Here is a 21,425-nt window from a genome sequence, read left to right as displayed (position 1 = left end):
CAGAGCCCACAAAGAAAGCGCTTCATTCATATTCCCCGAGGCTGATTTGGTCTGAGGTGACAGAATGAACACATACACACACACACACACACACAGACACGCATACACAAGCACAACAGGGTTTCAGACAAGAACAGCGGGTCTCTTTGCCCTAGGCCAATCCTTCCTCGGTTTCTGGGATCGGCTGGCAAGCACTGGGAAGGAGGTGGCAGTTAAAATGCCGGAAAATCATCTCGAGCCCCGTTTTGTTGTGAGAAAGCAGGTTTCTGAAGAGAAAACAGCTGGAAAGGGACCTTAGAGGTCTTCTAGTCCAGCTCCTCTGTTCCAGCTGTCTACCTATTTATCTACCAATTTACTACCTATTTACTACCTACCTACTTACTTACGTACATACCCATCTACTTGCAATATCATTTCAGACAAACCATGCAATCTCTTCTTCAAATCCAGCCAGGATGGAGCCCCTGCAACTTCTGAAAATAAATCGTTCCACTGATTAATTAACAGAATAATAGAGTTGGAAGGGACCGTGGAGGTCATCTAGTCCAACCCCCTGCTCAGGCAGGAGGCCCTGTACCATTTCAGACAGGTGGCTTTCCAGTCTCTTCTTGAAAACTTCCGGTGTTGAAGCACCCGCAACTTCTGGTGGGAGGCTGTTCCGCCGGTTAATTGTCCTCCCTGTGAGGAAGTTTCTCCTTCGTTCCAGGTCGCTTCTCTCCTTTGTTGCTTTGGAGAACAGGTTGACCCCGTCCTCTTCTTCGCCATCATTTCCCCGCTAGTCTGTTCAATGTGGATGGGGCAAATTGTGATATATAAGGACAGCAAACGTCACTCCCTCCGAGCACTGACGATGTGACCAAGGTCATGAAAGGTCTGCATGAAAGTAACCAAGCACAGGGAGCACCAACGGCCCCCCCAGAGCCTCAGAAACCTTTCACCCTTAGCCATGATGATGTCACCTAGTTGGGTCATCAAACGTCTGCCAGAAAACCATCCAGCTCAAAGCATATAGAAAACCCCACAGTCGTCATCCTCCTCCTCTTCCTCCTCCCTCCTCCTCCTCCTCCTCCTCCTCTTCCTCCTCCTCCTCCTCTTCCTCCTCCCTTCACCCTTAATACTGATGATGTCACCTAGTTGGGTCATCAAACGTCTGCAAGAAAATCATCCAGCTCAAAGCATATAGAAAACCCCACAGTCGTCATTCTCCTCCTCTTCCTCCTCCTCCCTCCTCCTCCTCCTCCTCCTCCTCCTCCTCCTCCTCCTCCTCCTCCTCCTCCTCCTCCTCTTCCTCCTCCCTTCACCCTTAATACTGATGATGTTACCTAGTTGGGTCATCAAACGTCTGCAAGAAAATCATCCAGCTCAAAGCATATAGAAAACCCACAGTCGTCATTCTCCTCCTCTTCCTCCTCCCTCCTCCTCCTCCTCTTCCTCCTCCTCCTCTTCCTCCTCCTCTTCCTCCTCCCTTCACCCTTAATACTGATGATATTATCTAGTTGGGTCATCAAACGTCTGCAAGAACACCACCCAGCTCAAAGAATACCAACCCCCCACAGTCCTCCTCCTCCTCCTCTTCCTCCTCCCTCCTCCTCCTCCTCTTCCTCCTCCTCTTCCTCCTCCTCCTCGTCCTCCTCCCTTCACCCTTAATACTGATGATGTCACCTAGTTGGGTCATCAAACGTCTGCAAGAACACCACCCAGCTCAAAGAATACCAACCCCCCCACAGTCCTCCTCCTCCTCCTCCCCCTGCCTTTCTCCTTCTCCCCTCCATTAACCTCCCTCCCTTCTAGCACTGATGTTGTTACCTAGTTGGGTCCTGAAACATCTGCAAGAAAACCCCCCCGAGCTCAGGGAGCGTTAAGGACCCCAGGCCAAAGAGCCTTCAGTAAACTTCCTCACCCGAACTTGGCAAGAGGAACTCGGTCTGTGCTGAGAACCATCAAAGGCTGGGGGAGAGAGAGAGAGAGAGAGAGAGAGACCCCACCCTGCCTCGCCCTGCCTCACCCTGACTCTTTCCAGGTCAAGTTTCCTCGATATTTGGTTCCGCCTGACATTTCCAAATGGCTCAGTTTGCAATCAGAGACGGTCCTGGGGCTGTTAATTTGTTGCTCCTTATATTTATAGCTTTTGGATTGCGGTTCAATGGCCGTCGTGAGTCACACGAGAGAACGAGCCCGGGTTACTCATGAGAAGAGGGCAAACGGCTCGGAGAAAATTACTTGGCAAAGGAGAGTCAAGAACGGCCACCCTGTGGCTTCCCTGATTGCGTTTGGGAATTAATCCAGCTTAGAAGGGTGAAGGATGCTCGTTGACCTCTCGACCGCCGAAATTAGAATTATCTTCATCTACTCCAAGGAAGACATTTCGGGATAATGCACAACGAAGCCGTGGCTCTTCCTCGGAAGGAGGCAGACTTGATTGCTAACCATGTTCTTCCTTGACTGAAGCCCAGAGGGATGTGCTGGCACAAGGAGCCGGACTAGCTCAGTGCTCTGAAGGTTTAGAATCTGAGGTTCAGAATAGAGCTCGAAGGGACCTTGAAGGTCTTCTAGTCCAGCCCGCTGCTCAACCATCTACCGTTTCAGACAAGCGGCTGTCCAGTCTCTTCTTAAAGAACTCCAGTGATGGAGCAACCACAACTTCCTGTGGCAAGTTGTTCCACTGGTTAATTGTCCTCCCTGTTACGTTGCACTTAGCAACATACATTTTGTCATGCCCCTGTTGGAGTCTGAATCTGAGGAGGAAGCCGGACAGCTGACAGGGAGTGGGAGTGTGGCTGTCAAGGACTGTCCTGTAGTACCGGAAGTGAGGAAACGGGCCTATTATTCGGCCTGCAAAGCCTGCAGAGGCTTTTTTCAAGTCTTTGGAAGGCCGAAAAAGGCCTCAAACCAGCCGAAAATCAGCTGTGAGGCGCAGTGCAGGTACGGGGGTGGCATGGGTGGGATTGCGCACGCGTGCGCAGAGGGCATTGCCTTCTGAAGCACTGGCTCAAGAATGCGCACGCACAATTTTGGGCACGGGATCCCCAAAAGGCCAGCCACCCCTGGGGTGTAGAAATGTACATAAATAACTTAGAAAGGCACGGAAATGAGTATTGGTAACAAAGATGTCTCCGTACTGTTGGAGATGATTGAGATGTGCAAAGAGAGAAAAAAAAATTGCAGTGAAAATATTTGAAAAATAAATACATAAAATATCTATGGTAAAACCAAAACGATAGACAAGACCAAAGAGCAGCCGAATGAATAACGGAAGAACAAATGAACAATTCTTGACAAAAAAACGCAATGCCGCCGTTCAACTGAAATGGAGGAGTGGGAGAAGATTTTTTAAGCACAGACTGGGTGCCTTTACGTTGCCGTTGGATAGATTTCAAGTGCTGCTAAATTCTGCCTAAGCAAAAGGCCACCGCCGCGTGTGGGAAGGCAGAGCCATTCATTCATTCATAGAGAAGCCCCGGTCGTGCATAATTGCAGGTTCCCTCCCCGTCATTAAAGGATCACACAGACAAGATCCATGCACCAACCAGCCTTTATACGAGACCAAAAAGCACCAGGGGGGGCTTTCCTTTGCAGAAAACCCCAATTTCCCGTGCAAACACAGAAGGACAGAATCACAGCTAGAAGGGACCTTGGAGGTCTTCTAGCCGAACCCTCTCTTCAAGCAGGAAAAACCTACACCAGTGGTGGCTAACCTTATTGGGCTCCTGTGCCAAAACTTGCGTGCGCGCTTATTTATTTGTCAAGCAAGTATTAGATAACAAGTATAAACAGGATTATGAATACATGAAATGGATACGAATAAAAGGGAACATTAAGACAGAGGCGGGAGGCACGTTGGTGCGCTTATGCACACCCCCTACAGGCCTCTTAGGAAAGGGGTGAGGTCAACAGTAGACAGTCTAAGGTTAAAATTTGGGGGGTTTGGGGAAGAAACCACAGAGTCAGGTAGAGTATTCCAGACATTGACCACTCTGTTGCTGAAGTCATGTATTTCCTGCAATCAAGTTTGGTGCGATTAACCTTGAGTGTGTATCTATTGTGTGCTCTTGTGTTGTTATGGTTGAAGCTGAAGTATTCATTGACAGGTAGGACATTGCGATGTATAACTTGACACACACACACCGACTTCTTTGTGGCAGCCTTTCAAAGGGTTGCCCCAGAGAAGAGGAGGTCAACCTATTCCCCGAAGCACCAGAAGGCAGGACAAGAAGCAACGGATGGAAACTTATCAAAGAGAGATCCAAGTTAGGAGAAACTTCCTAACGGTGAGAACAATCCATGAGTGGAACAGCTTCGCTCTAGAAGTTATGGGTGCTCCAACACTGGAGGTTTTCACAAAGGGACTGGACATCATTTGTCCAGAGTGGTATAGGGATTGTCCAGCCCCACTTCTAAGCTCGCCTTCAAAAGCGGTGAGAGCTTCATCACTGGAGGCTTTCAAGAAGTGATTGGATGGCCATTGGTCAGAAATGGTGTAGGGCAGTGGTGGGATTCACAAAATTTTTTACTACCAGTTCTGTGGATGTGGCTTGGTGTGCATGGCTTGGTGGACGTGGCTTGGTGGGCGTGGCAGGGGAAGGATATACTGCAAAATCCTCATTCCCTCCCCATCCCACTAACCTGCTTTCCAGCTCCATTCTCCCGTGCGGGGCAACCAAAGGAGACCCAGCCGATCAGCTGGGACTTGGGAGGCGGAGAATAGATGGGATTGGCGGGGCCAGTCAGAGGCGGGATTGGCCGGTTCTCCAAACAACTCAAAATTTCCTTTACCGGTTCTCCAGAACTGGTCAGAACTGGCTGAAGACCCTGGTGTAGAGTCTCCTGCTTGGACGTGGGGTTGGACTAGATGACCTACAAGGTCCCTTCCAACTCTGTTAATCTGTTCCTCTTGTATTAAACAGGGGGTTCATCCTGCCCCTCCGCCCCCAATCCGCCATCCTTTCAGAGAATGCCATTATTCGGGTCATTTTATCAGGCCAGCTTGGAGTGTAATTGGAAGGGCGAGATTTGACTGTCTGGATGACTCAGAAGAAAGCCCAGCTGCACCTCAGCTTCCTTGGCATAATAACCACCTTCTCTTTACGGCCTTCAAATGTGGCTTTGCAACATCGCTGAAACCCTGAGTGCCGCCGCGCCTTTCCAGAAATGCAAAACATGATCTCATTTCGAGAACCGTGCTAAGCTAAACTAGCAAGTCTTTCCAGCTAGCTGTTTGCAGGCTCAAGGCCTCCCTTGTGTTAAAATGCATTATTGATTGCAAACTGCTTTTCAAACTCTGGAAGGGAAAAAATATAAGGTCAATAACGGTCCAAGGATATAAATCAGGCGTGTTCGTTTGTTTTGCATGCCGGGTGCTTGGAGTGCAGATACTCCTCGACTTACGACTGCGTTAGGGCCCAACGTTTCCATTGCCAAGAGAGGCAGCTGTTAAGTGAGTTTTGCCCCCTTTTTTATGGCCTTTCTTTCCCACCACAGTTGTTGTGTTGAACTGAACTGAATATTTTATTTGGCCAAGTGGGATTACACACACGCAAGGGATTTGTTTTCTGGTAAAGAAGCTCTGTCATGCCCCTGTCGGAATCTGACTCGGAGGAGGAAGCTGAACAGCTGACAGGGAGCGGGAATGTGGCTCCGTTGGCTGGGGAGGAAACTGGACAAGGGCAAAGTCCGGCTGGGCAGAGCAGGGGGGAGGTAGAACAAGGGAGAGGGTGTTGAGAGGAAGACCCAGGCCCACCCACTCTTCATCCTAGGGCACACAGGAACGGAGAAGGGAGCAACGTGAGTTGCATGGCTTACGGGGGAGAAAAGGGCCCTGATTCCCTTCATTAGCTGCAGCTGGGAACACAGTGTTTTAAAAAGGGAAGCTGCGCGTAGCAAGCTGTTTGGGAGCAAACGTGAATTTATCCGGTCTTGTTGTGGCTTATTTGTGTTCCTGGCGTCTTCCCAACTGTGTGAGTTTTGTCGGGCTTTCAAGTCTGAAATTCCTGCTCCTGCCCTGCCAGGCAAATTACTTCTCCTGCCTTTGGGTGCTTTGGAGAATAAGTTGACACCACCACCACCACCCCATTCTGTGGCAATCCCTGAGATATTGGAACCTTGCTATCATGACCCCGCCCCAGTCCTTCTTTTCATCAAACTAGACCTATCCAATTCCAGCAATTGTTTTAGCCTCCAGTCCCCTAATCCTCTTGGTTGCTCTTCTCTGCACTCTTTTCTAGAGTCTCAACATCTTTTTTACATCTTGGCTACCAAAACTGGATGCAAGTGCGGCCTTACCAGGTCATTATAAAGTGGTATTAATACAATCACGTGGTCTTGATTTTATCCTTCTTTAAATGCAGCCTAGAACTGTGTTGGCCTTTTTGGCAGCTGCAGCACACGGCTGGTTCCTATTTAAGTGATGCTCCAAGATCCCTCTCAGAGTTACTACTACTGAGCAAGGTACTACCTATACTGTACCTGTGCGTTGGTTTTTCTTGCCTACAAGTAGAACCTTCCTTTTCCTGGCCAGTTTCCTTGTGTTTCAAGCCCTCAGGTTGGTGGACCAAAATAAGACCAACAACTTCCATTTTAATAAGATTTGTGGAATGCATTTTCATAACGGAAGAAAGAAAGAACTTTTATTCAAAGTTAGATTTAGTCCTGGGCTGTCTCTGACCCTCGCTTTGATTATTAACATGACCCACAGCAACCAAACTAGGAAACGGTGTTGCAAAGAAAACCGATCCACTTCTTCCTCTTGTAATTAATTAACTAATTAACTTGCGCAAATACAGTAATAGCAGAGAGGGAAAAGGCAAAGCTACAGAGAGGGCACAATCGAAACCAGCACACCGGCATGCATCGAAGGGGAAAGGCCTACACACTTAACAAAGTAAGATTGGAACATTTGCACCAAAGCTCCACGTTCCGGAAATTAAACATTACAGAGGACACATTCACACGTGTACCCGCACCTCACAAAAGCGCCCCTGAAACCTGTAAGTACAAACAGCCTCTCCATCCCTAAAGTGGAGGTCTCTCTTCCAGGGTTGTCTTTCTTTACGTTCTCGAATAAACTTTTGCCTGTTCAAACAGTGTTGTGTGGATTTCATTCTGATTCAAGCCTTGCACAACTCCGGCTCAGATTGAGACCTCAAATTCTAACAAGCTGAAAATGCAAAAGACGGTAGTACCTTGACACTTGTTGTTAATTGATTCCAGAAGGTGCAATGAGTACCAAAAATGATGAGTACCCGACAATGTTTTCACATAACGAATAATGTAAATAAATTTAGTGCGTTGCCAAACCAAAGACAATGCAAACTTTTAAGGGAATTTGTAAAAAGGTACAGTTGTACATCATTACTTTACCTGAGATGTAACAGAATAACGGACCTGGGAAAGGGACCTTGGAGGTCTTCTAGTCATAACCCCCTTCTCAAGAGATTGGCTGTCTGACCTCTTCTTTGAAACTTCCAGCGTTCGAGAATTCGTAACTTCTGGAGGCCAGCTGTTCCACTGATTAATTTTTCTCTTTGTTAGGACATTTCTCCTTAACTCTAGGTTGGATTTCTCCTTGATTAGCTTCCATTCATTGCTCCTGTCCTGTCCTGCCTTCAGGGGCTTTGGAAAATAGCTTGACCCCCTCTTCTTTAGATATTAGAAGACGGCCACCATGTCACTCCTCATCCTTCTCTTCATTAAACTAGACACCCCCCAATTCCTCCAAGCATTCTTCGTATATTTTAGACTCCAGTTCCCCTAATCAGCTTTAATAAATACTTAAGAGTAAATGAAACAAAAGCTTCACTTTAGCTGAATTAAGGAGGAAAAAAACGTGCAAGAATACACAAAATGACCACAGAAGCTAAGCTAAGAACGCAAAAGGATACGCAAAGGCCAAGAGGCTAACACGCCACTCCGCGTTTTGGCTGGAAAGGATAGCGAGTCACAAAAACAACCACCGACACTGACAAATTCTAGCTTGCGTGTCGAGTACCAAACCAACCACGAGTATTGGGACCAAATTTTCCCATCAGAATGCCCTGAGTACCAAATTCGATGAGCTTCAAAGCAGGTGAATGCCAAGGTACCACAGTGGGAACCATTTTACATCGCCCACGAATGGCCAACCTCAACGAGGGCCAATCGGGAAACTGCCCCCAAGGGGAGAGTAACTGAGCAGGTGTGGCCCCCTTTACAAAGCCACTTACCTTGGGCATCTTGCGGAGGTTGGGAGAGAGCTTCAGGCAGGTGACGTGGCCACGGTCATCCCCGACGATGATGATGGGGTAGATGGCGTTGAACTGGACGTGAGTGATCTTGTTCCGCTTCTTGGCTACCACCGGCTGGTGGCAAATGGGTTCGTATTTGTTGACGCTTAAGTCAAAGATGTACGTCTGGTGTGGGGGGAAAAAATAAGGCAGCGGGTAAGAGAGGGCGCTGTTCTGTCCTGGACTTCCCCAAAAAACACTAAGCCAACTCTTGTGTACCGGCAAAACCTCTTTGATTAAATGAATGTGCATTTATTGCCTTCACATTCAGCCATTGGCCCGGTGAACAGTGTTGCAAAGATATAATTGATAGCTCAGACCTTATCTATCTTGGAAAGCTGCCCAGTAAATATTTCCACACTCAGTGTTGACAAGGAAGGGCTGGGCACAGAATCTCTAGGTTACACAGACAGATCTTCATGAGGCTGGAACAAACGAACAAACGAACAGTTTCCTGAAAAAGCCTCCTCCGCTTTTGCTCCGCTTTTAGTCCTGTTTCATTGTCCACCTGTGGCCTTACTTCCACGTCAACCCTGAGTTCTTAAGTGTGCCTTCCTTTTGGCAGCTCTGCGCATGCGCAGGCTGGGGACCAGCTCCGGCTACTCCCCCACCACACTGCTGTCCGAGCCCTTCATTCTGAGCCTTTCTCAGCCTCCAGGAGAGGACCATGGACCATGTTCCTCCACAACCTCCTTCCTGTCCGGCTCGGCTGCCAGTTCCGTCAGCTACAACAGACTAGAGACACAGGAAAGAGGAGGGAGAAGAGGCTCGGCTCATTCTCTGCGTAAAACGCTACACGTCTGCATTGAAGAGCCACCGGGAGAGGCACGGCTAATAATTTCAATCGATCGGAACAGAGTAGGAAGGGACCTTGGAGGTCCTCCAGTCCAACCCGGATGTACGCGTGTACACGGCGAGAGACATGGCTCCTGTGAGTTTGCCGCATGGGTGGCGTGGAGAAGAAAGTTGTTCCAGGATTTTTTTATTCTAAGTCTTGAACTACGTTTTGCGGGTTGGGGTTTTGCAAGCAGGGCATCTTGCCCTTGTGCTTCGTGGGTTGGCTTGAACCTCGTTGTTGGAACCGGGGGGTTCTGGCAATTGGAGGACTATGGAGAGGGAATGGGACGGAACAGAACAGAAAATAGAATGGAATAGAGAATGGAATGGAATGGAATAGAGTAAGAGTAGAGTAGAGTAGAGTAGAGTAGAGTAGAGTAGAGTAGAGTAGAGTAGAATCAGGAATAGAATAGAATAGAATAGAATAGAATAGAATAGAATAGAATAGAATAGAATAGAATAGAATAGAATAGAATAGAATAGAATAGAATAGAATAGAATAGAATAGAATAGAATAGAATAGAATAGAATAAGGAATAGAATAGAATAGAATAGAGAATAGAATAGAATCAGGAATAGAATAGAATAGAATAAGGAATAGAATAGAATCAGGAATAGAATAGAATAGAATAGAATAGAATAGAATAGAATAGAATAGGGAATAGAATAGAATAGAATAGAATAGAATAGAATAGAATAGAATAAGGAATAGAATAGGAATAAGGAATAGAATAGAATAAGGAATAGAATAGAATAGAATAGAATAGGGAATAGAATAGAGGAATAGAATAAATAGAATAGAATAGAATCAGGAATAGAATGAATAGAATAGAATCAGGAATAGAATGGAATGGAATGGAATAGAATAGAATAGAATAGAATAGAATAGAATAGAATAGAATAGAATAGAATCAGGAATAGAATAGAATAGAATAGAATAAGGAATAGAATAGAATAGAATAGAATAGAATAAGGAATAGAATAGAATAAGGAATAGAATAGAATAGAATAAGGAATAGAATAGAATAGAATAGAATAGAATAGAATAGAATCAGGAATAGAATAGAATAGAATAGAATCAGGAATAGAATAGAATAGAATAAGGAATAGAATAGAATAGAATAGAATAGAATAGAATAGAATATAAGGAATAGAGTAGAATAGAATAGAATAGAATAGAATAGAATCAGGAATAGAATAGAATAGAATAGAATAGAATAGAATAGAATAGAATAAGGAATAGAATAGAATAGAATAGAATAGAATAGAATAGAATAGAATAGAATAGAATAGAATAGAATAACAGAGTTGGAAGGGACCTTGGAGGTCTTCTAGTCCAACCCCCTGCTTAGGCAGGAACCCTTACACCACTTCAGAAAAATGGTTCTCCAATCTCTTCTTAAAAGCTTCCAGTGTTGGAGCATTTACAAGTTGTGGAGTCCAGCTGTTCTACTGATTATTAATTCTTCTCACTGTTAGGAAATATCTCCTTAGTTCTAAAGGTCGCTTCTCTCCTTGATCAGTTTCCACTCATTGCTTCTTGTCCTGCCTTCTGGTGCTTTGGAGAATAGCTTGACTCCCTCTTCTTTGGGGCCGCCCCTCAAGTACTGGAACACTGCTAACATGTCACCCCTAGCCCTTCTTTTCATCAGACCAGACATACCCCGTTCCAACAAGTGTTCTTCTTATGTTTTGGCTTCCGGTCCCCTAATCCTCTTGGTTGCTCTTCTCTGCACTTTTTCTAGAGTCTCAACATCTTTTTTTACAGCCAGGTGACCAAAAGGGGATGGCGTATTCCAACTCTGGCCTTACTAATGCTTTGCCCAGAATTGCCAAGCGTCAGACACGACTGAATGGCTAACCTCTCCTCCTCCTCCTCCTCCTGGTGTGGACCTTTGGTCTTCCCTGGATAAGTGACGCCTCTGACTTTTCTTAGCTTTGTCACCCCCTGCTTCCTGCTGCCTGCCATGGAAAACGGCACCCAAGGCGCTTACACAAGTGACATTTGGAAGTCCCGCGGGCGGGGGACTGAGAGGCGCAGCGGAGAGAGTCTCCAGCCTATGAAATATGTACCAACAGCTCTTCAGGGGAAGACCTCGGTTGAAAACAGAACCAGAGTTTGCTCAGCTGCTGCTGGGGTGGCTAGAAGGCGGAGGGGTTTGCTTTGATCTTAGAGCAGAGAGTAAGAAAGAGAGGGGCGGGGAGAGAGAGAGAGGGAGAGGGAGACAGAGAGGGGCGCAAGAAGGGAGGGAGGGAGGTATGGAGGGAGAGAAAAAGAGAGAGAGAGAGAAGAGAAGGGAAGGAAGGGAAGGGGAAGGGGAAGGGAAGAGAGAAGAGAAGAGAAGAGAAGAGAAGAGAAGAGAGAAGAGAAGAGAAGAGAAGAGAAGAGAAGAGAAGAGAGACTTTTGGCTTCATGCAAGGAAAACAGCAGAAGCAGCAGAAGTCTTTCTTTCTCTCCCTCAAACTCCACCAGAAATGAGTCTTTGCTGGTCCAGCCTCTTGGAGCAGGAGGCCTTGCAGGCTCCCCAAGACTCATTTCTGACAGAGTTTGGGGAGAGAAAGAAAGACTTTGGCTGTTTTCCTTGCGTGCAGCCAAAAGCAGAAGAAGAAAGAAGCGGAAAGAAGCAGCCCGGTGGCCAGGCGAGCGTATGGGGCGAGTGGGGCAAGTTCCCCCCTCCCCATTCCCCCTCCCCTCACTCCCTCGTGTTGTTTGCAATGCAAGCAACGCAAGCCTTGTGTTCCTACGCAGCCTGGATTAATTGCTTTTTGGGGGGGACATTTCTCTGCGGACCACCAGTGTTCCCGGCCCATTGGTTGGCGACCACTATTCTAGTCCAACCCCTTCTCAAGATATTGGCTGTCTGACCTCTTTTCTTAAAAACCTCCAGCAATGGATCACCCGTAATTTCTGAAGACAAGCCGGTCCACTGATTCATGAACAGAATAGCAGAGTTGGAAGGGACCTTGGAGGTCTTCTAGTCTAACCCCAAGCTCACGCAGGAGATTCTACACCATTTCAGACCAATGGCTGACCAGTCTTTTCTGGAGCAGTCACAACTTCTGGAGGCAGGTCCATTTTTAATGGACAATGAGATCAACCACAGAGGATCACATTCACAGAAATGTCATTTTTTGGATGGGAATTACTGATACCTCCGCATTACTGGACAGAATCACTTAGCTGAGCCAGGCTGATCTTAAATATATTTCCACAGGGCCGAATCTGGTTGGGAGTTGGATAGAAAACCAGCAAGGAAACTCCAAAGTTGGGGCAGAAAAGCATCTCAAAAAAGCAAATCGGGTCTGGAGCTGCAGCTAAGAAAACAGCCCAATTGTGTCCCTGAATTATTGTGCTCAACACACAAGGGCACCTTTGCTGTGAATCTCTGTTGGACAAGTTTCCAGTCCGTGATAAAAAAAAATCTCCCCCTTCAAATGGGCATTTGCGTTTGGGGAAAAAAAAATTGCTGCATTTCAAAAATTCCCCGTCTAGGGGCCAAACACGACTTTAAATGTTTAAAGAAATGCAAATTATTCATTTTAAGTCAGCTTGCCCGGAAAGACGAGGTCAGCAAGTTTTTAAACATCTGCGAGGTTATTTACCCTCATTTGCATAATGAAGAAAGGATGAATATTCAGTTCAATAATTCCAGATGATCTATTGTGTGGGGGGAGGAGAGAGAGAGAGAGAGAGAGAGAGAGAGAGAGAGAGAGAGAGAGAGAGAAATGTGAGTTGAATGCAAACAGGGCTGGCCATGGAGCCGCCCATTCCAGGCTGGGCTACCCGAGATCATGAAGCCGACTCCTCGTTCTGATAAAACCCCTTTATTTTATTTATTTTATTTAGTTAAAGTGAATTCATCTCCAGCAAAGTCCCAGCAAACAGTCTTTCATGAGATTTCACGACTACAGACTTGGAGAGTTGCCAAGCTGATAGCTTCCAAACGCCACACTGTAGAAGCAATGACTTGGCAAGAAGTCAGGAACAGATCCTCACCCTAATGAATTGAATTAATTGCCTCCTGCAAACCCCACTCCCTTTTCGCTCCTCTTTATTTCCTATGGGAGGGGCCATTCACTGTCCGCCTGAGCCTTTACTCCTGAGTCAACCCTTGTTCCTTAGCTGTTCCCCCTCTTCTGGCAGCTCTGTGCATGCGCACACTGGGAACAGGCTCCAGCTATTCTTCTTCCCCACTGATCTCCGACTCCAAAGGCAGCTGATAACTGTCGGACAGCCCTGACCCCATCTCTGCCTCATTCATCAGAGCCTTCCCCAGACTCTGGGACTGGCCCAGGTTCTTCCCCAACCTCCGCACTTGGCTACTGGCGGGTCACAACACAGCCCAAGTATATTTCTATGGCCATTTTAGAGTTGCCAACAGAAAGGGAGGGTGGGGGGAAAGGGTTTGAAAGAGCAGTGTGGCAGCTTGGAAATCAAAAGCGCATTCCATGCATAGTTTTTCAAAGATAGTAACTAGGTGACCAAAGTTTCAGCCTGCAAAATTCTAACTGGAGAGCATGATTGAGGAACTCTGGGCTATGGATGTGTCCCATTGGAGAATATGAATTAGGATACACCCAGGGGGTGGGGGGAAAACCAGGGTCAAGGGTGACAATGAATGATGTGCCTCAGAGTCGGCTACACCCAGGCAGTGCCGGTCATGTTAACTCCCAATAAATCCTTTGTAAGTTTTAGAAGTTTGGTTCGAGACTCGTGATTTAACTGGGGGCAACTGCCGGAACCCTGACAGTTACTTTCTTTTTCTTTTTTTTTTGATTTTTCTCCTATTTTTATTATTAAACTATTCTTTTTTTTTAAAAAAATAGTTTATTAATTTTTACAATTAAAACCAGTCACAATACATACACAAATAAGCAAAAGGAAGAAAAAGAAAGAAGAGAGGAGAGGAAGAGAGGGAAAGAATTTTGAGAAAAGAAAGAAAAAGAAAGGGGGAAGAAAGAAAGAAAGAAAGAAAGAGGTTACAAGGTAAAAAGTATTCTTATTTAAACAGTTTGCAAGATTACTTTCTTTACTTTCTAAAGGACAATTCTGAAGGCCAACAGGCCACCAGATCTCCGATCACCGCAGGAGTTATTATGGATGAGCCAGAAACTAAGACGATAGCAGCCGAGCGAAAATGTGATGACCCGCCAATTGATGGAGTAGGGAAGAAAGGTAAGTAGAGGAGGGATATCGAACAGAGGAGCCCTCTGCTCCCAGGGAGCATCTCCTGCTCTGGACTGCAGCTGGTCCATGCTATGGTTCTTCTGATCTCTTTAGAGCAGGGGTGTCAAACTCGATGTCATTGAGGGTCGCATCAGGGTTGTGTTTGACCTTGGGGAAGGGGCGGCAGGATAGTCATGGGCAGGGTGGCCAGCTCAACGTCACTCATGTCAGGGGCACCTGTGGTTGCCAAGGACTTCCCTTGAGACCCTCCCTCCGTCTCGTTATAATCCTCCTTCCTTCCTTCCTTCCTTCCTTCCTTCCTTCCTTCCTTCCTTCCTTCCTTCCTTCCTTCCTTCCCTTTTTCTCTTTTCTTCTTTTCCCTCTCCTCTTCACTTTCTTTTCCTTCTTCTTCCTTCCCCTCTTTCCTTCTTCTTCTTTCCTTGCTCTCTTCTCCTCTTTTCTTCTTTCTCTTTCCTCTTCCCCGTTCTCCTTGCCGCTCCCTTTCTTGCGTGCTCAAATGCAAAAGGGGAAGGAGACTTTTCTCCTTTTGTTTTTAGTTTGTTTTCGATCAACCTCTGCCAGCAAAAACAGAGCCCGAGGGGGGCTGCGTGCGCATGTCCAACCCCCCTGCCCCATTTTTAGCCGTGGCAGTCTTTTCCCAGGCAGAGGCACCGTGGCGGGTCCTTCACTGTTTCCAGGGTGGCCCCATGGCCCAGATCCAAGCATCCCATGGGCCTTGAGTTTGACACCCCTACTTTAGAGGGCCTTGGAGACTGGCCGATGGCAAGCAAATGGATCTGAACAGACTTCATCCAGCAGAAGAAATGTTCAGGAACCAACCCAAAACTTGGAGAACTTCATCCTACACCTGAGCTACGGATATTCCCCACGGTTGCAAAGAGAAATGTTGTTTTCCAAAGCACCAGAAGTTGAGACAGGAAGCAATGGATGGAAAGCGAACAGAGAGAGAATGTCATGGCCTTGTTGGAGTCTGATTCTGAGGGGAAGGAGGAACAGCTGACACGGAGTGGGAGTGTGGCTCTGGTGGCTGCGGAGGAAACTGGAGAAGGGCACAGTCTGGCTGGGCATTCAGAGGAAGACCCAGAGCCACCCCCTCTTCATCCTAGGGCACACAGGGAGGAACAGAGAAGGGAGCAACGTGGCTTACGGGAGAGAAAAGGGCCCTGATCCCTTTCATTAGTTGCAGCTGGGAGAACAGGATATCAGTGGGGCGTTTGCTTCCTTGCTGGAAGCAAAATGTGCATTATTTTGGTCAAGGCTTGGTTTTGGCTTCTTCCCAATTGTGGGTGCTGCATTATCTCGTGGAAGTCTGCAATTTATTATCCTGACCTGCCGTGTTAATTACTTCAGTGTGGTTTGTGTTGGTTTTTTTTTATTTCTAATTATCTTTATTTGGGTTAGGACTGTCTTTCTTCCCTTTGTAGACTGTTTTTAGAAAAGTTTGCTCTCCAGCCGAGGATAATTGGACCTTGGGGCCCAAGTTGGAGGCATTAAAGCAGGGTGGGATTCAATTTTTTTAAACAACCGGTTCTGTGGGCGTGGCTTAGGTGGTGGGAGTGGCTTGGTGATCATGTGACTGGGTGGGCATGGCTTGGTGGCCATGTTATTGGCTGGGTGTAGCCAACTCATTATCACTCACATGGAGGCACGCATCTCCTCGCCTGGCCTCTCATGACTGTGGGGATGCTGCAACAGTCGTAAGTGTGAAAAACAGTCATAAGTCACTTTTTTCAGTGCCATTGTAACTTTGAATGGTCCCTCCACACAAGCAAAGTACCAGCAAAGGAGGGGAAAAGAAACTCCAGAGAAGTTCCTGAGAAAGGAAGTCTAGTCCTGCCAAGAATGTAATAAGGGTTAACGGAGAGGCAGCTTCTGTAAGCAACACCAGAATGTTTCCTTCCTGCCTTCCTTACAGGATTAGACCAGTAATTTCTTCTAACAACCGGTTCTCCAAACTGCTTAGAATGTTAACGAACGGTTCTAGCGAATAGGTGCGAACCGGTAGAATCCACCCCCCCTGCATTAAAGGGAATTTATTCTACTTTTGTGACTTTGTCATTTTTGTGCCATGCCCTGGTCATCACAGAGAAGAACTAAGGAGAAACTTCCTAACGGTGAGACCGATTAACCAGTGGAACAGCTTGCCTCTAGAAGGTGTGGGTGCTTCATTGCTGGAGGTTTTAAAAGAAGGGACTGGACAACCACTTGTCCGAAATGGTCTAGGGTTTCCTGCCTGAGCAGGGGGTTGGACTAGAAGACCTCCCAAGGTCCCGTCCAGCTCTGTTATTCTGTATTCTTTTTTTAAAAAAAAATTTGTATTAATTACATTACTTAGTGCTTAATACACATTGTGTTTAATTTGCTTAACAATACATATTACATTCTTAATCTCCACCCCCTTTTTTCCAACCACTGACAAAATAGATTCCACTATAGATAATGTTTTGTTTCATTTTCAACGTCAATCTATTCATTTCTGCACCGTCTAATATCTTCTTAACTATCTCTTCATCTCGTGGTGTTCCTTCATTTTTCCAGCATTGCGCCAACACGATCCTGGCTGCTCTCAAAACACGCAATAGGAAACGCATACATTTCTTATCCAGTTTACCTGATGTTATACCCTAATAAAAATAGCTCAGGTTTAAGACCTACATGGTTTCTAGTCGTCTTTTCTAGCCATTGATGTATTTTTTTCCCAAAAGATTTTTTTTTTTTGCTTTACTGCAAGTCCACCACATATGACAGTATGTGCCCTTTTTTTTTTTCATTACATTTCCAACATTTGTTCTTGTGATGCCCCAGGGTGGGATACAAAAGCTACAATGTCACAAAAACAGGTGAAGTCCCTTTAATTCCTTCAACTTGGCTTCAAAGCTCCAATTATCATTGACTGGAGAAAAAAACTCCCCCACAAACAGTTGCGAAAAGGAAGAACTCCCGTTCAAACTCAAAATACATACAAATTATAAATAGAAAAAACAACAACACAGACCACAGTGAAGCAATTAATGAGACAAGGCAGGATAAGGGCTTGAAGACGTCCACAGACATTGAAATACACACACTGGGAAGGACGCAAGAACTCAAATAAGAACTGACAGACTAGAAATATTTTCACACTTTGCTTCCAGCACAGGCCCATGCGCAGTTTGTCCTTTTAAACAGTCGTCGCAGCTGCAGCCCATGAAGGGGATCAAGGCCCTTTCCTCCCCCGTAGACCAGGTTTCTCCCTTATCCACTCCTCCCTGCGTGCCCTAGGATGAAGAGGAGATGGGCCTGGGTCTTTCTCTGACTGCCCAGCCGGCCTGTGCCCTTCCCCAGTTTCCACCACAACCACCGGAGCCCCACTCCCACTCCCTGTCGGCTGTTCCTCCTCTCCCTCAGAGTCAGACTCCAACAGGGGCGTGACGGTTATTCTGTATTCTGAGGACAGACTCTGGCCTTGAGACACACGGTCTACCGTTTCCTACAGAATTCAAAGAAGCGAGTGAGGTGTTGTTGTTTTTTGCTGCCTCTGGATTTGCTGCCTGTGTGTTTCACACTTGCAAGGGGGAAAGCGATGGAATCTGGAAGACTTAATTGAGCTCACACCGCTCTCCTTATTTGCAGGGAGTTTCAAAAACCGGAAGGCCAAAAACAGACACGCAGCATGTCTATCGGGTCTACTACTACCAGAGAATAAGGAGCGTGTCACAGACTTTCCCACTGTTAGTCAAGGCATTTAATTGATTTTTAAGTGTTAAGTCCGGCTTGCTTGCGTAGGAACAAATGACTCAATAAACCCAGGCCACTCCAGCCTTCGGCTTAAATGAACTGCCTCAGAATAACGGAATAACAGATTGGAAGGGGCCTTGGAGGTCTTCTAGTCCAACCCCCAGAGTGATGGAGTTCCCACACGTTCCGGTGGCAAGTTGTTCCACTGGTTAATTCTTCTAACTGTCAGAAAGTTTCTCCTTAGTTCTCTGTTGCTTCTGTCCTTCATTAATCAATTAGCCAGAATAGAGCTGGAAGGGACCTCGGAGGTCTTCTAGTCCAGCCCCCTGCTCAAGCAGGAGACCCCATACATTTCAGGCAAGAGACTGTCCAGTCTCTTCTTCAAAATCTGTTCCACTGGTTAACTGTCCTCACTGTTACGAAGTTTCGGCTCAGTGCCAGCTACAAGCCTATAGTCTCTTGAATGTGTTCGAAACCAGGCCATGGGAGAAACATATCAAATTCCCCTGGCACGAGCGGCGGGCAAGCACACACTAGTGTGCAAAGCACCATGCGTGCCAGTGCAGGCACCCTCCATTCAACCCCCCACTGACAGGAGCTTCGCACACGAGGGCTGCCACTCATGTCAGTGGAGGTTGGCAGGCGAGAGCAAGCACCGTCCGCTCGTACCTGAAGCTCCGATCACACAAGTGGAGGGCACCCGTGCACGCCCCACACAAATGGAGCTGTGTGTGTGTGCATGGGTGCCTGCCACTCGTACAGACACACACACACAGAGAGAGAGAGCTCGCGCCAGGCTGGGCTACCAAGCTGGAAAGGTTGGGGACATCTGCCCTAGGCGGCATTTCTTTCTCTGGTCTTCCAAGGTTCATTCCCAAGATGAGGGGACATCCGAAGAACGGTTGCAGGATCCTGGCTAGTCTAGGGAAGAGAAGGACCAGGGGAGACAGGGGAGCCATCTTCCAATATTTGAGGGGCTGCCACAGAGAGGAGGAAGGGGGTCAAGCTATTCTCCAAGGCACTTGAAGGCCAGATAAGGAATAACGGATGGAAACTCCTCCAGGAGAGATTCAACCTGGAAATAAGGAGGAATTTTCTGACCGTGAGAACAATCCACTAGTGGAACAGAAGTTGCCTTCGGAAGTTGTGGGAGCTTCATCGCTTGAGACTTTCAAGAAGAGACCGGACTGCCATTTGTCAGAAATAATGTAGGGTCTCCCGCTTGGGTGGGGGGTTAGACTAGATGACCTACAAGGTTCCTTCCAACTCTGGTATTCCATAATCAATGGAACAGAAGTTGTCTTCGGAAGTTGTAGGAGGTTCATCACTGGAGGCTTTCAAAAAGATTTTGGACTCCCATCTGTCAGAAATGGTGTAGAGTCTCCTGCCTGGGCAGTGGGGGTTGGACTAGATGACCTACAAGGTCCCTTCCAACTCTGTTATTCTATAGTCAATGGAACAGAAGTTGCCTTCGGAAGTTGTGGGACCTTCATTGCTTGAGACTTTCAAGAAGAGACTGGACTGCCATCTTATGTGGGGGATTGGACTAGATGACCTACAAGGTCCCTTCCAATTCTCTTATTCTGTTTTCTTCTTCTTCTTCTTCTTCTTCTTCTTCTTCTTCTTCTTCTTCTTCTTCTTCTTCTTCTTCTTCTTCTTCTTCTTCTTCTTCTTCTTCTTCTTCTTCTTCTTCTTCCTCTTCTTCTTCTTCCTCCTCTTCTTCTTCTTTTTTTTCATTCTTTCTTTCCTTCCTTCCTTCCTTCCTTCCTTCCTTTCTTCCTTCTTTCTTTCTTTCTTTCTTTCTTTCTTTCTTTCTTTCTTTCTTTCTTTCTTTCTTTCTTTCTTTCTCTTTCTTTCTTTCTTTCTTTCTTTCTTTCTTTCTTTCTTTCTTTCTTTCATGTTGTAGGGTCTCCTGCTTGGCCGGGTTTGGACTAGATGACCTACAAGGTCCCTTCCAATTCTTTTATTCTGTTATTTTTTTTTCTTTCTTTCTTTCTTTCTTTCTTTCTTTCTTTCTTTCTTTCTTTTCTTTCTTTCTTTCTCTCTTTTCCTTCTTTCTTTTCTTTCTCTCTTTTCTTTCTTTCTGAAATGATATAGGGTCTCCTGCTTGGCCAGGGGTTGGACTAGATGACCTACAAGGTCCCTTCCAATTCTTTTATTCTGTTCTCTCCTTCCTTCCTTCCTTCCTTCCTTCCTTCCTTCCTTCCTTCCTTCCTTCCTTCCTTCCTTCCTTCCTATTTATTTATTTCATGGTGTAGGGTCTCCTGCTTGGGCAGGGGGGTTGGACTAGACGACCTACAGGGTCCCTTCCAACTCTGTTAATCTGTTAAACCATGACAGACATGCGCGTGGAGTTTCTCTAGCCCTCCGTGAAGGGGAGACGAGCGAACCACAGTCGTGGGTCTGCGTTTTCAGCTTTGTGGAGGGAGTCTGGACTGAGCCCTTCTAGCCCACAGTTCCCGAACGAAGATTTATTCTCGGCCTGAAGTTTCCGCCGGAAGATTTATCGCCAATCCGCTCCTGGTGGGAAAAGGTGAGGCCTCCCAGGGACATTTTCCTGCTGGTTGCTTAAAATCAATCTTACTCTTTCCAGAATGAAGAGCAAGCAGAACAGCTTCTCAGACGGGACTGCTGAGCAGAACTCCGGACAAATTAGATTAAGGAGGGAGAAAGATCTGCTGAGGTAAGATAAAGGATATATATATATATATATATATATTTATGCTTTCACAATTTCAGGATTACTGCGCAAGGCCTGCTGCAGAGAGACAGCCACCCAAGAGGTCCTCAAAAGTTCAATTGTCCATTCTGAAGCTGGCCTGACTGAGACCATTTTGGGGGCTTCAGTGTTGTTGCAATAGAGGGGGAGTTAGGGAGGGGGTGATTGTCAGCTTTGGAAGCCGTATTAGCACCAGATGCTTCCACGCTGCCACATTCTTCAGCGTGGGAAGATGGGGGTGGAATTGCACAGAGCATATGTGGTTAGACATAACAGCATTTTTCTTGAAAATCAAGGTCATGTTATTTCTGCACCTGGGTGAGAGTGTGTCTCAAGTTGTGACAGACGGCGATTGGGGCATGTGATGGAAGGAGGGGTGCAGGGGGCTGGATTTGTCATTTTTACTTATTGGAGGGCAACCTGGACCTTTCAGACTGGGGGTTTTCCAAAATGTGTCACTACTCAAATAAAAAGGAAACTTTGAGAAAAATGCCTGTCTCTGGGTTTTTAATTGGGTTGGGTTTTTCTGTAAGGTTGACAGAGGTGCGGGTTTTGTAGCCAGAACAAAATAGTTTTCTTTCTTTTTTCTGGGAACCAAGGACATTCCCATAGGTGGCTGAAGAGAGGAGGGGTGATGTCACCAGGCAACCAGACAGCGTCTTGATTGGACCATGTGACTGGTTGTTTGAGAAAGGGGGAATTACTT

General features: G+C 46.5%; 1 protein-coding gene across 1 annotated transcript in view; it reads right to left on the bottom strand.

Moving 5' to 3' along the window:
- Nucleotides 1-21,425, bottom strand: part of DNAI1 (dynein axonemal intermediate chain 1) — a 127,693-nt gene that overhangs the window by 21,394 nt on the left and 84,874 nt on the right. Inside the window, exon 17 of the mRNA XM_087923229.1 lies at nt 8,199-8,384. Within this exon, the coding sequence (XP_087779355.1) occupies nt 8,199-8,384 (186 nt within the window). The remainder of the gene's footprint in view (nt 1-8,198; nt 8,385-21,425) is intronic.

This window comes from Pseudonaja textilis, chromosome 2, assembly GCF_049901715.1.
Source record: "Pseudonaja textilis isolate UNSWEBS1 chromosome 2, rPseTex1.2, whole genome shotgun sequence".
NCBI classification, from domain to species: domain Eukaryota; kingdom Metazoa; phylum Chordata; class Lepidosauria; order Squamata; family Elapidae; genus Pseudonaja; species Pseudonaja textilis.
The sequence above is the reverse complement of the archived record's forward strand: the minus strand, read 5'-3'. Positions and strand labels throughout refer to the sequence as shown.